Raw genomic sequence first — 14,504 nt, forward strand, 5'->3', positions numbered from 1 at the left:
ACACACACACACACACACACACACACACACACACACACACACACACACACACACACAAACTAGCCGTGTAACGTTGGGCAAGTTACTTAATCCCAATTGCCCTCCAAAAGGCAAAAAAAAAAAATGTTTGCCCCACATCTCCAATTTGCCCTCCTAGCTACAGGTTCCAGCACTGAGGCATTTGGCCCCAGGAAGCTCGGAAAGTGAAGTCCTCCAGAACTGGCATCAACAGGAAAAAATTGTAGAGAAATAGGGATGACTCCTGAAAGTCATGTATCTTCCTACCTTCCTTCTAGCAGTCACACAAAGACTATTTTCTCTCTTTTTTTCCTCTCTCAGCTAGGATCAGACCCTCTTCTTCTGCCAAACTTCAGTGGTGTAATACCACATCTTCACCAGAGAAAGAAAGGGAGTGGGCATTTATCCTTTACTATGTAGTTCCTGACAGTCTGTCATTATGTAAGGAGCACTACACTTGCAGCTGTGAGGCCTGGGATTCAGTTCCTTATTAGCCTTACTTATTAGCTGTATGACCATAGACAATGCATTTGCCCTCCCTGAACATCGATTTCTACATAGGTAGAATGGAAATTATAATCCTAGCACCATGGGGCAACTAGGTGGTGCAGTGGATAGCACACTGGCCCTGGGGTCAGGAGGACCTGAGTTCAAATCCAGCCTCAAACACGACATTTACTAGCTGTGTAACCCTGGGAAACTCACTTAATCCCAATTGTCTCACACACAAAAAACAATTTCTAGAACTACCCATCCCACAGAGTTGCCATGAATATCAATTAAGCAATGAGCAAGCATTTTTTAAGCACTTACTGTGTGTCATGTACCATGCTAAGTGATGGAGAAAGAAAGACAAAAATGAAGCAGTCTATTCCCTCAAGGGGCTTATATGCTATAGGGAATGATGGCTAGTCCTAAAAGACTACGTAGTTCTTGATAAGGCAGTTATCTTGTTGACCTTGAAATGGAGGCCTAGAGAGATGAAATGACATGTCCAGGGAGTCAGAAGACCTGGGTTCCAGTGCTAGTTCTTCTACTTATTCAACATGTGACTTTGACCCATCCTTTCCTCTCACTGGACTTCAGTATCCCTTCCTGTAAAATGAGGTGATTAGTGAAGATAATCTCTCAGGTACCATGCAGCTGCAGTGGCCTGGGCTTTACTCTTCCTAGCATTCAGTGTTCAAACCAAGACCTCCTCCCAGTTGGGAAAATCCAGGTCTTCCAATTTCGAGTCAAGGGTCATCTCACCTATTCCATGCTCTCTTTCTGCAGAGGGTTTTCTGACTGTCAGCCAGAATACCCTTTCCTCTTCAATCAAAACTGACCTTTTTTAAAAAACACTCGTTTATTGTCTCTGCCTTAGCACATGACTAGGTGCTGTCTCACTGATGAGTGATGCACTCAGAATTCCAGGAAAACTATCCCTCCTCCTTTGTGTTTTATCTCCAATTTCAGGGATATTTAGCTCCCTGTTTCCTGGTATTTCTTCTATTGGCTCCTTACTATTTTTGCCCAGACTAGTGATTTCATCAGTGTAGGAAATTGCCTAGGTGATGCAATTTCCCTCCAACAATACAGATCATTTAGCTGTTCAACAACTAAGAGGTGCCTTGAGAAACTGAGAAGTTTAGTGATTTACTTACAAGTCACACTTGATCCCTGGTGGGGGTCAGAGGGGGAACTTGGCCTTCCTGACTCTGAGGTTAGCCGTGAGAAAACAAAAACAAAAACAAAACAATTCTCTAGCCTCCCTTACGTTAATGCTTTCTAGACCCTCCTAACTGTTTCCTATAGAGTTCCTCCTAATGAAACTCTTTATTGCCAGAGAAATCTGGGTTAAACATCAGAATTGATTTCAGGATTGCCAAATGGCACTCTTTCCATTCTTTTCCAATCTTTCAAAATCCTGTCAATCCCATGCAGAATTTCCAGCCCAGGCAGGTCATCTTTCTACCTTGCTTAAAGCAAGGAATGCTTTGTTATCAGAAATGCCCAGAGTCTGATGACCATCCATCAAGCCTGTTAGAATGCTAACACACAGAATGTCAGAACTAGACATGAAACTTTTTGTAGTAGCAAAGATCTGGAGAAAAAGCTAATGCCCATCCGTTGGAGAACGGCCAAGCAAATAGTGGTTCATCAAGAAGTGGTGAATATGATGAATACAGAGAAATATGGGAAAACTTACACGAATAGATACAAAATGAACTAAACAGAGTTGAAAAAAACAATTTGTACAATGACTAAAACAACATAGAAAAAACAATAACCACATAACAAGGGGAAATGAAGATTGCAAAATTACAAAGAGCAACCTTGGTCCCAAAAAGAGATCTGAGAAAGACACCTTCTCTCTCATCCCTTTGAAGAGGTGAGAAGGGTGTTCATGGATATGGTACATTGCATATAATGTGAGATTTTTTTTTCTATGTGTTGATCATTTTTGCTGAATGTTTTCCCTTCTTATTTTTCTTTTTTCAAGAAAAAAAAAACTTTTGTTATAAGGGATGGCTCTCTGGGAGGGAACATAGATGGCTCTCTGGGAGGGAAGGATATAAGGGAAAATAAAAGATATTAATAAAATTATTTTAAAGAAAGATTTAGAGCTGGAAGGTACCTTAGAATGTCAGATGTCAAATGTGGAAGAGCCCCTAGAAAAGAGCATGAGAGAATGTCCGTTCTAGTAAGGCCCTTAAAACATAGAATATCAGGACCTGAAAAACACTTAGAGACTACCTCTCCCAACTATCTCATTTTATAGAGAAGGAAACTGAGTAGGTTCAAAGAAGGGAAGTGGCATGTCTAAGGTCACAAGACAAACTAGCAGCAGACTTAAGAAGTGGTCAGCCTGAATCTACTGGCCTAACTATATCCATAAGTCTTAACTTTTATGACTAGTAAGCCAGAGGAGAATCTTGTTTATGGATGCGTGGAGTAGGAGAAAGAACTGGGAGTCAGGAGAGATTCTAGTCCTGGCTTTGTCAGATTCAGTTTAGACTGTTTTGTTTGGTGGGGTTCTTCCCCCTTCTCTATTGCTTTATCATTATCTGTTTATTTCAATTTCCATCAGTTTGTGTTGTAAAAATTTCCATGCTTTTCTAAATTCTTCATTTCTAACAACAGCATAATATACATCCTCCCCCATTTGATGTACATTTACTTTGTTTCCACTTCTTTGCTACCATAAAAAGTTCCATTATAAATATGCTGATGTACATGGAGCCTTTTTTTTTTGTCAATGACTTTCCTGGGGTATGTGCCTAGTAGGGAAATCTCTGGGTAAAATGGTAAGGACATTTTAAACATTTTATTTGTATAATTCCAAACTGATTTCCAGAATGTTTGTACTGATTCATGGTTCCACCAACAAGGGGTACTTGCCTTTTTAAAACCTCTTCAACATGGACTATTCCAGACTCTCATCTTTGCCAATTTGCGGAGAGATGAAACCTTTGGGTTGTTTTGATTTGCATTTCTCTTGTTACCAGTGATTTGGAGCATCCTTCCATATGGCCGTTAACTATTTACAATTCTTCTTTTGAGATCTGTTTGTCCATATCCTTTGGACCATTTCTCACTGGTGGACAGAGAAGGGCTTTAAATGACACACATAGGAGTCTGAATTAGTTTCTAGAGCAAGAAGGAGCCACAGGAGTTTGAGCAGGGAAGTTTCATGGTCAGACCTGAGCTTCAGGAACATGATTCTGACAATCATGTGGAGTATGGCTTGGACGAAGAAGAGAGAGACTTGAGAAGTCTGTGTTCAGCTCTCTTTTATCTAGTCTATCTCATTTTCCCATCAGTAATCTCAGGCAGGCTTGTAAAGTCCCAGTAGGAGGGCAGTGGGAGAGAGACCTCTCTCCAAAATTGCCTGGTATAGAGGGAATTAAATTGATAGTCCATTAAATTAGCAGGTCAAAGCTTTCTCCAAATCTATTCTTCTTCCCTCAGCTATTTAATCACCATTTGTCTCCCAGATAGGATCTGCTTACTCTTTACCCATGTTTATCTCTGCCCTTCATTAAATCTGTCCAAGGGAAATTCTTTTGTAAGCATTCTCAAGTCCTTGTGAATGTGTTCCTGACAGACTGAATTCCATTGTAGATGGAAAACACAGGTAGAGAGGTAAGCAGAGAAGGATATATGTGTGTGTGTGTGTATACAGCTTTCCCTCCATTAATAATAGCATTAATATTTATATTTAACATACAGTGTTTTGGGAAGCTAGGTGGCAGAGTGGATAGAGTGCTAGACCTGGAGTTAAGAGGACTCATCTTCCTGAGTTTAAATCTAGCCTCAGAAATTACTAGCTGTGTGACCCTGGAACAAGTCACAACCCTGTTTGTCTCAGTTTCCTCATCTTCAAAATGTGCTTGAGAAGAAAATGGCAAGCTACTCTAGTATCTAATATCTTTGCTGAGAATACCCCAAATGGGGTCACAAAGAGTTGGGCTCAACTGAAAAATGACTGAACAACAAAATAGAGTGCTTTAAGGTTTGGAAAGCATTCTACATATTTGGACTCATTCGATCCTAGAAGATAGAGACTATAATTTTACCCATTTTACAGATGAAGAAACTGAGGCCGAGAGAGAGAGAGAGAGAGAGAGAGAGAGAGAGAGAGAGAGAGAGAGAGAGAGAGAGAGAGTATGTGATTTGCCCAGAGTTACACAGCCAGTAAGTATCTGAGGGAGGATTTGAATTCAGGTCTTCCTGACTCTAAGTCCAATGTTCTCTTCCCATGTGTCACTTAGCTAGTGGTAGGCAGAGTGATAATAATAATAATAACAATAACGGAAGAGACAGCACCGAGTTGTGGCTAGAGAGCAGGTTTTAGGTTCAAGTCTCTGCAGACACACACAATCTGTGTGACCCTAGGTAGGTGACTTAGTGTCTCTGTGCTCCTAAGTAACTCTCTAAAACTGTAATTTGCATAACAGTTGCTAATATGAATTGGTAAAGAGGAAGACCTCTGCAGCAAAGAAACAGTCTGACCCCTGCCCATATCTGTAGTTTACCTAAATTTAGAGTGGATAGAGCACTGAGCCTGGAAGACCTGAGTTCAGATTCTGCCGCAGACACTTCCTAGCTGCAGGACCCTGGACAAGTCACATTTTAACCTTATTTGCCTTAGTTTCCTCAACCATACAATGAATGCTTTGCAGAGTCATAAGAATAAAGTAAGATTTGCAAAAGGCCTTTAGCTTGGTGCCTGGCACGTAAGAGGTAACAGATAAATGTGTACCCCTTTCTCCTTTCCCTCTAACAGCACCTAGATGTGATTCTGACTAAGAAGGAATCTGGAGATTGATACAGTCCTGGACTCTGGCCAAGCCACACTGCCTGCAGTTGTTATTCTTTTGATGACAAGATCTGGGGCACTTCCATGAGCTGGGAGGACAGGAAGCCAAGCCCAGAATGGTTTAATGTTTTCAGGTCAATCATAAGAGCAAATTATTCTCCCCTCTATGACCTGAGGCACAAGATTTTCTGGTTCCTGTAGAGGTTAGCTCTGTGGGTGTCCCCTTCTCTCCCAGGCATGGGACTTTCAAACCCTACCCATATCCTGTCCCTTTAACACTCATATGACCATTCTCATTCTCTTGGCCCCCCAGACTTTATCACTTCGAGCCAAGGCTACTGTCCATTCCATTTTATTCCCCATCTTTCCCTAATACCAATCATAGAGTTATGTATGAGAGGTATTTTATTAAGTGCTCATTGTTGTCATTTCTTTCAATGAGAAACAGAGTTGGGCAGAAAGGTGAGTCTGGCATCATGTCAATGTAAACCACAAGAGAGGGGAGGAAGGTCAGGAAACCTTCTGGAGGTGGGAAGACAGGTTAGGAAGCTGTTTCAGTAGTCCTTTGCAAGAGATGACTAAAGACTGGCAGTGACCCTGGGAGTTTAGAGAAAGCTAGCAGTTAAAGATGAAAAGGATCCTGGTCTATAGCTGCAGACGTACAGAGACTAGACAACAGGGAATGATTGGTAATCCTCATTAGGTAATCCTCACCCATGTGCCCACCAGTCTCCTAGAGAGGGACCCTTGGGAGGAAAGCAGCTGAAGACTGGTCATTCTCACCATCCATGTTAACAGGACACACACACACACACACACCAAATGCCAAAGATGAATTTTCCCTTATTTTTCTTCCAGAGAAGAAAATACCCTTGAGGATCACCTATTCACAATATCGTGACCACCTGCAAGACAGCAACCTTATCAAGGTGAAGATACTCCTTCAAATCCAACAATCCCAGATTTTCCTGATGGCTGAGCGAGATATCTACCTGCTGAATCCAGAGATCAAGATCAGGGTAAGGAGAATAGCTACCCAGCCTGTCCCAAAAGGCAGGTGAGAGGCAAAATGAGGGGGAAGCAATGGGACACAGATGCCTTCACTGCAGTCCCCAAGGGGTCTCCCAGGGACAAGGTGAGGGGCATAGATGGAGCCCAGTTACCTCTTTCCCCCTCCCTAAAGTGGCAGAACCAGGGCATAGCTGATAGCATCTCTCTTTCTCCCTCTCCTTTCTCTTTCCCCCCTTTCTCCCTCCCCCTCCCTCTTTCTTTCTCTCTTCTCTCTCTGTCTCTCTCACTCGCTCAGCAGCAGCTGGATGGTCCACTAGATAGAGTATTTGTCCTGGAGTCAGGAAGACCTTAATTCAAATTTGGCCTCACACACTTCCTAAATCTGTGATGGTGGGCAAGTCATTCAATCTCTATCTCAGTCTCCCCATCTGTAAAATGGAGATAATAACAGCACATACCTCTTGGGTTTGTTATAAGGATAAAATTTATAAAGTACTTTACAAACTATAAAGTGCTCTGTATCTAGTTGTTGTTAAGTGATCTGGGAGTTCCCTTCCTGGTCTGACGATCTATATTCTAATGTTTCTTCTAGTCCTGACATTCTATTTCCTGTGTTCTAAGGTTCTTTCCAGTTCTGACATTCTATAATTCTCTGATTACTTGCTTTTACTAGTTAGCTTAGGAGCTCTTCTATAGTAAAATTATGTAACTGCCCCAGGCAGTAGGATACATGCTTTTGGAATGTGTCTACAATGTGGAATAGTAGAAAGAATACTGGACTTGGAATCAGGATAGACCTGGATTCAAATCTCAATGCCAGCACCAACCAGCTGAACCTCAGTTTTCTCATCTGTAAAAAGGGGATAATAATATTTGCACTAACTAGCTCATAGGGCTATTGTGAGGAAAATACCTTTGTAAATCTTAGGGCACTATAGAAATGTGAGTAATTATTAGTGGGAATGCATCCCACTGAGCCATCTACCTTCTCTTTGGATCATTTCCCCTTGAGACTAATGGGAATAGCCAACCAGAGTCATGGTGACCCCTGTAACCCTGGAACAGAACAAAGTTAACTGGCCTCCATGAAGATCAAACCCATAACATGGGTCCCTTTAAGACCATGCTCTTTACCTGAGCTACAGACCCCAGTTCTTGAAAAATTGTATACCTGTAGCAAGAGGCCCCAAGGGCAGAAGTCAGGAGGCAAGTTATATTAATAATTAAGAACTTTTACTCTTTACTCATCACTAATGATGATTCTTTCAACGGCTCTATAAATAAAACTAGAGTAGGGATTATTATCTTCACTTTATAAATGAGTAAATAGACCCCAAAAGATGACTAGACTTTCCCAAGACCTCACAGTAGAAGTGGGACTAGAATTCAGGTCTCTAGGCCCCCAGGTCAGTGCTTCTCCCACCTCTATAGCTCTGCCTCCTTGCTCTTTTTCCAAAGGTTCATATCATTCTTCTGTCCATTGCAGATCCTAGGAGAACACAAGAAGTTCCGGAAGCTGGTGGCTGAAATGTCCATTAAAAACCCCCTCCTAGTCCCCTTGCTTGGCTGCATCTTTACCGCAGAGGGAGCTGGGCTGACTCAGGGGCAGAAGATAGTTGAGATGTAAGTATTTAGTTCACACAAGTGGAAAGGGCCTTAAGGGGTGTGAGGAGTCCCTTTATGAGAAGTCACTGACAAACTGTAGAGTTTCTAAGAGAGTGACCAGGACAGCAAAGGAACTAGAGACCTGCCAGACAAAGATCTGTCAAAGGAACTAAGAGTGTGGACTTAGAAATGAAAGAAATCTTTGAAGTTATAAGATCATGGGATCATTGGTTTAGACCTGGAAGTAACCTTAGAGGCTCTGATAGGTCCAGCCTTCTACTCCCTCCCTTTACAGGGACCAGGGTGGTTAATTGACTACTTGTCTAAGACAGACAGTAAGTGACAGAGTCAGGATTGGAGCCCAGATTTACCCAGGAGAAGAGAAGAATTAAAAGGGCTAAGATGGAACATAATGGTACCTGGAGGATGGTGAGTCAACTCAGTTAACTAGCATTTACTAAGCCCTACTCTGTTCCACCCAATGTGCTAAGCAACAGCACAATGTTCTAAGCAAAGAGAGGCAAAAACAAAAACTCAGTTTCTGCTCTCAAATAACCCACAGTCTAATGGGGAGACACCATGCAAACAGCTATGTACAAGCAGTATATATATATATATATAAAATCTGAGAATCTGTGATTCCTGTAACTAGAAGTAATAGCACATAATTAATGAAAGAAATTTCAGCTTAATATAAGAGAAGACTTCTTAACAAAGTGGAATGGAATGCCTCAGAAGATGGAGATTCTCCATCACTGAAGGCCTTTGAGCAGAGACTTGATGCTCATTCATTGGGAATATTATAGGACGTATTCCTGGTCGGGTAATAGCTTAATCTGAATGTTCTCTGATGTTCTCAGATTCTCTCCCCAGCAAACTGATTCTGTCCAGGGATGTTGGAGGTTTAAATCTGGCTCCCCCTATGGTTGAATACTGAAGTTTCCCCACCACAGAAGAGGAAAAGAATGAGTAACAGAGAATATACTATTACACAATAAATTAGCTAGTCAACAACTAAGCAATCTCACCTCCAATTTGGGCTTAAGTGCTCATCTGCCCTATGGGTAAAGAGGAGACCAAAAGTCTGCCTTCTAGGAGCTACCCTTCTGGCTGAGGCTCCACACATAAGGTAGTTAGAAAACCAGTTTTTATATTACCAAGGGCCACATTGCAGGGACTGATTTTCATAGTTGTGGGAGTTTTGAAAAGAAAGATTCGTTATGGGCTGGAAAAATCAGAAGAGGCTTCAAATAAGAGGTGACATTTCAGCTCGGTCTTGAAGGACAGTCAGTGACCCTTCAGAAAGGGATTACTATAGTTAACTAAGCCTTGCTAACACACACCCTCCCAAATCCAGCCATGCCCTTCCCTCTGATGCTTGCCCCAGAGCCAGCTCAGGATCATGTCTGGGTTTGGGTCACTGTTTTTCCTTGCTCAGCTTGTTAAGAAAGGGTTTTCATATGGCCTGGGATAGGAATCCTGGGGACCTCTGAGAATGCAGAAACTCAGGATACATAAGGGATATAGATATGGGTTTCAGATTCCCCTTAGATAGGTCAGGCTCAACTTTTCAAGGCCACATCCAAATCTACCCCCAAATCAGGCAAGAATGCCTGACCTGCCCATTGCTCTAATTACAACAGATCAAAAACCAGTCTCACCTCTGTGGCCCTATATATGTTTGTTGATACTGATACATATGCATAATCCATACATATATACCTATGGGTACACATGAGCATGTACCTACACCACATTCATATGTAGGCATCCATACAACATACAAATATGTGTAAATACTAATTCTCTGTGTATACGCATGGATATATCCACATATACATATACACAGGACTATATCCTGAGCCCTGTCTTAGGGGTCAGGAGATGGGTTCAAGTTTCAGCTCTGCCACTCACTAGACCTTGGGCAAGTTAATCCCTCTCTTTTGGTCTCAGGGTCCTCCCTGTAAAATTGAACTAGATGACCTCTGAGGCCCTTTCTATCTCTAAGAAGCTTTAGGATTCTATCCATATATGAACTTGTAACCATGTCATGCACAAACATATGCCTACACATAGGAGCATTTGTACCTTAGAAGTGAGGGGTGGAATGGGACTAGATGATGCCTAAGGTCCCTTCTAGTTTTTATAGACTATGAATCTCTAGCAGCCCAGAAAGTAGTGGTTCAATTCAAGTCAACTAAACAAGCTTGGGCCAAACTATGTCTATCCCTCCCATCCCTCCCCCCATCCCCCATCCCCAGCCTATCTGCATTGCCCTGAGAGATCTGGCAAGGGGTCATAAGAACCTCTCAGGACCAGGTCTGAGCCATCTCTCTATTTCTTCTTCCAGCACTGATCCAGTGGAAGCTGGATGCGTTGTCACAGCTCGAGTGGACCTGATGCCCCGGTGGCCTGGACTACACAAGCTGGTGGTGAACTTCGAAAGTGACAAGATGAAGGCAGTGAAGGGCTACTGGAATGTGATTATTGGAGAATAATTCAACTGAGAAGCTGTTTATAGGCCCTAGAGGGATGGGGAGCAAAGCCCAATCTCCCCATACCCATCCCAACCCACACAACTGAGCCTAATCACACCCTGTAAGACAACTCCCAAAAACAAGGTCATTCAATCAAAAGTCCTTCCCTTCCCCCTAATGTCCCAGGCCCCATGTGGGTTCTCTGCATCAGAAACACTCTAGGTCCACAGAATCAAAGATGGTCAACAGCCATCTTTGGGAGTCATAGAATCTGAGTTGCATTCCTCTGGCCTATTACCTTTCCTAAAATCCAGAGACCCCTGAGAAGAGAGAGTTTTTAATGTTCCCTCAGTCATAGAGAGGGTCCTTTTCCCCAGGATGCACCAGTACCATGACTGTGACAGGGCAGTTCTGACAGTGGCTGGCTACTGTCAGAGATGTAGTGCCATGTTCTTGGCCTGAAACTATTTTTCTGCAGAGAAAGAACAACCCCCTGCCCTAATAAGGGGTCCCCTTCTTGCACTATCAGGTCATGGGTCTAGACCAGGATGGTCAATTTCAACTTATACTCTCTCTTATCCCCCAAAGTTAGCCCCACCCAGAGATACAGGATACAGTGGGAGGTTTAGACAAGCAAAAAGATGGCTCGTAGCATGAGGAGGAACCAGGGAGATTAGTATTGGGGACTAGTAGATGAATCTGCATCATATTTAAAGAAAGAAGTAGGATGTAGTAGAAATAACTCTGGGTTGGGAAGGAGGCAAAGCTACTGTTTTAAAATATCTGTAGGGATGTTACATAGGAAGTTATCTGGTATTTTTCTGATTGGCCCCAGGGAGCAGAACTAGGAGAAAGTGACAGAAGTTACAGAGGAGGTAGATTTCAGTTCAAAAATAAAAAGAGACGTCTTTAAAAATTAGAGCTAATCAAAGGAATGGGACCACCCAAAGAGGTCCTTGTTCCTAGAGTTCCAAGGACAGACAGACCACTTGTCAGGGATGTTACAAGTAGACAGCTACACTGGAAAATGAAGCTGGACTAGAACTGAGGTTCCTTCCAATTTAGGATTTCTATGGTTTTAATCCAATCTCTGCCAAGGTATTTCCCATCTCTGGGTCTCAATTACCTCCTCTGTTAAAGGAAGTGATTGGATTGGATAGTCTCTTTACCTTGCCCTTCCCACCAAGCTCTGAGACTCTGAGTAGAAAGACAGGATCAGTGCCTACAGTCCTGTCCTCAAGAGAGCCTAGTTATTCACTGCATGTCAGAGGCTAGAAGCCAGGAGCCTGTGGAAGCACATGTGCCTTGTTCCCAAAAGCATTAGGCTACCTGCTTGTTAGGTTCCCAAGAACTATCAGTTGGCTGTAATATTTAATTTGCCTTCACACTTCTCTCCTCTTCACCTTTGTCATCATGTCTTCAGGTCAGCCTGGCTTTGCCACATCTTCCTCCTTTCATCCACCATTCTCAGTACCTGAACTGGACCTTCTAGGGGCAAAGCCAAGATTCTCAGGACCCAACCTTCTATACTAGCTTGTACCAATACTAACCCAAGGCTTAACCCCAGGCCCTCCTCATTGCATAGCCTCTCAGCACAGATCTGGGAACTTATAGGGAAGCAGGGAGGAGAGGTCTTCAAAGTTATAGCTTCCAGCAGAACTTGTAAATCTTTGATCAAGGTTTAGAAAACTTGAGGATGCTGATGACAGAATTCTTGTTCAGATAGGGATCAGACTACTAGAACTTGAAGATTCATTGTAACGCTGATTCAAGAATTCTATGATAGGATCTGCCCAAGCTTGTGTGACACTGTAGGGTCATCTTCATGAGAAGTGACATGCCAGAAAAAAAGGGACCATGAGGGTGAGGAGTCCTGAAACCACCTAAATATATGAATATAAGTTGAAGGAGCTAGGAATTTTTAGCCTAGTGAAGACTGGATGATAGCTGCCTTCAAATCCTTAAAGGGCTATATCACAAGAAAGATTAGACTTCTACTTGGTTCCAAAGGACAGTACTATAAAACAATGGAGAGAAGTTACAAAGAGGCAGATTTTAATGAGTGAGGAAAATAAAAATCACAGCTATACAAAATAGAAATGGACTGCCTTAGAAGCACTGGGGTTCTTCAGTAATCAACCAATCAACAAGCATTTGTTAAGTGCCTACTCTGTGACAGGAGCTGTCCTAGGTTCTGGAGACACAAATGAAAAATGAGACAATCCCTGCCCTTAAAGAGCTTATAGTCTACTGATGGATGACCACTTGGGAGTACCATGGAGAAGTGTCCTGCTTCAGTTTCAAGCTGTATCAGAATACTTCCGAGGACCTGTCCAGTAAATGAAATTGAAATAGAAAATTCCTGTCCCAGATCTGAAAATTCCCTAGTTTGGGGGAGAATATCTGAAAGATAAAGAAATATTCTTTGCTTCTATATCATCTTCCAGTTAGTTCCAGGATATCAAGCCTCAGAAAAGTAAAATCTATAGGGAGAACACAAAATATGTATAGGCATATGGAGAGAGAACCTCATGTAAAGGAATAATTCCTAGACTGGAAGTCAGAGGACCTAGATTCTAGTCCTAGTTCTACCAAAAATAGATGCCCTAGGCAGTTCATTTCCCTGGCTTTAGTTACCCTGTCTGTAAAATGAGAACAAGAATCCTCTAATCTTATGGACTGAACATGCCATGAGATGCTGGCTATGAATTCACTGTAAAAACACTGTAAAGCACTATATCAATATGAAATATCAGATATGAAAATGGGAGAAAAGTGACTGAAGAGTTTTGGAAGCCTTGCTCATACTTACTACTACTACTACTGCTGCTAGGGAAATAATCATGATTTTTTTTTTCAAACAAGATTTTAAATTGTGAGCAAAAAATGGTGTTTGATTCTGCCCAAAGTTTATATAAAGCTTTTTCTAGCAGAGCGGGCAGGGGAGTTTGCTTTTGAGCCATTTGTGCCTATCCCCATTTGTTGGCACTTGCCAGCTATTTGGGCATGCCTGTGTAGTGCATATGCTGAAGTAACCAAAATAAAGATTTTATTTTTCACCTTGGAACACCAGCTCCTGATTTGTTCTGGAAAGTCTTTTAACCTCTTCTTTCATGTAGGGCTCCAGCAATGCCTAGTGGTTTGGTGGGCAGAGGCAGGAGATACAGTTGGTCAGTCATATAACTCAACCCCCTCTGTGTGCCCTTCCCCAGTGCTACAGTCTAATGGGACAAAAGGAAAGTGACTGAAGAAGAGGTATCACCAGAGAGTGAAAGGAGTTCTGGACTGGGAACCAGGAAACATAGCTTCCAGCACTAGCTTAGTCACTAATACATTTGACCTTGGTCAAATCACTTTTAGTCATAGGATTTAGAACTAGAAGAGACCTTATAGATTGGGTCCAACACCCTAATTTAGAAAATTGGAAACAAAAAACCAGAGAGGTTTAAATGACTTTCCCAGTATCATACAGGTAGTAAGCTTCTCTCTGGGCCATCTATAAAATGAAGGGGTTGGGTTAGTCTCAGAGGCCTCTTCCAGTTCTGAAACTATATTCTGGGCTCTCTTCTAGCTTTCACATGCCATGTTCTAAGGTCCCACCCAGCTTTGATATTAGATGTTCAGAGAGTCCATCCATGTTTGCCTCAGTTTACTTATCTGTAAAATGGAGATAATAATAGCATCTTCTCAGGGCAATTGTGGGGATCAAATGAGATAATAATTGTAAAGTGTTTAGCACAGTGCATGGAACATAGTAAGCACTATCTAAGTGTCCTAAGGGCCCTTCTAGCTGACATGCTATGATCATATGAGGAGTGGAATGAAATTGAAGTTCTTTGCCCAAAAGAGCAGACACTATTCCCCTACCCAGCCAATTCCAGACTAATTGTTACCATTAAAAGCTTCTGCAAGCTTGGGGAGGGTTACTTGGTATCCCAGATCATTCTAAGCTGTCAGTCAATGCACCCTCACTGTGGTCTTAGCAGTGGGCACGGATAAACTCTTGCTTTTTAAAATCTTAATTGTAGCCTCTCAGGACAGTTCCTGTAGGTGGCACTGTGAGCTGCATATGGGGAGCTAATATAAAA

The 14,504-nt window shown here is 42.3% G+C and overlaps 1 protein-coding gene across 1 annotated transcript in view; it reads left to right on the plus strand.

Moving 5' to 3' along the window:
• Window positions 1-13,483, plus strand: part of TGM2 (transglutaminase 2) — a 44,990-nt gene extending 31,507 nt beyond the window's left edge. Inside the window, exons 10-12 of the mRNA XM_069063591.1 lie at window positions 6,182-6,342; window positions 7,821-7,957; window positions 10,290-13,483. Of these exons, the coding sequence (XP_068919692.1) occupies window positions 6,182-6,342; window positions 7,821-7,957; window positions 10,290-10,437 (446 nt within the window). The 3' untranslated portion in view covers window positions 10,438-13,483. The remainder of the gene's footprint in view (window positions 1-6,181; window positions 6,343-7,820; window positions 7,958-10,289) is intronic.
• Window positions 13,484-14,504: the final 1,021 nt, after the last annotated feature.

This window comes from Petaurus breviceps, unplaced genomic scaffold, assembly GCF_028583685.1.
Source record: "Petaurus breviceps papuanus isolate PSGF00001 unplaced genomic scaffold, PetGlider_PUasm1.0 90591, whole genome shotgun sequence".
In the NCBI taxonomy this organism is placed as follows: domain Eukaryota; kingdom Metazoa; phylum Chordata; class Mammalia; order Diprotodontia; family Petauridae; genus Petaurus; species Petaurus breviceps.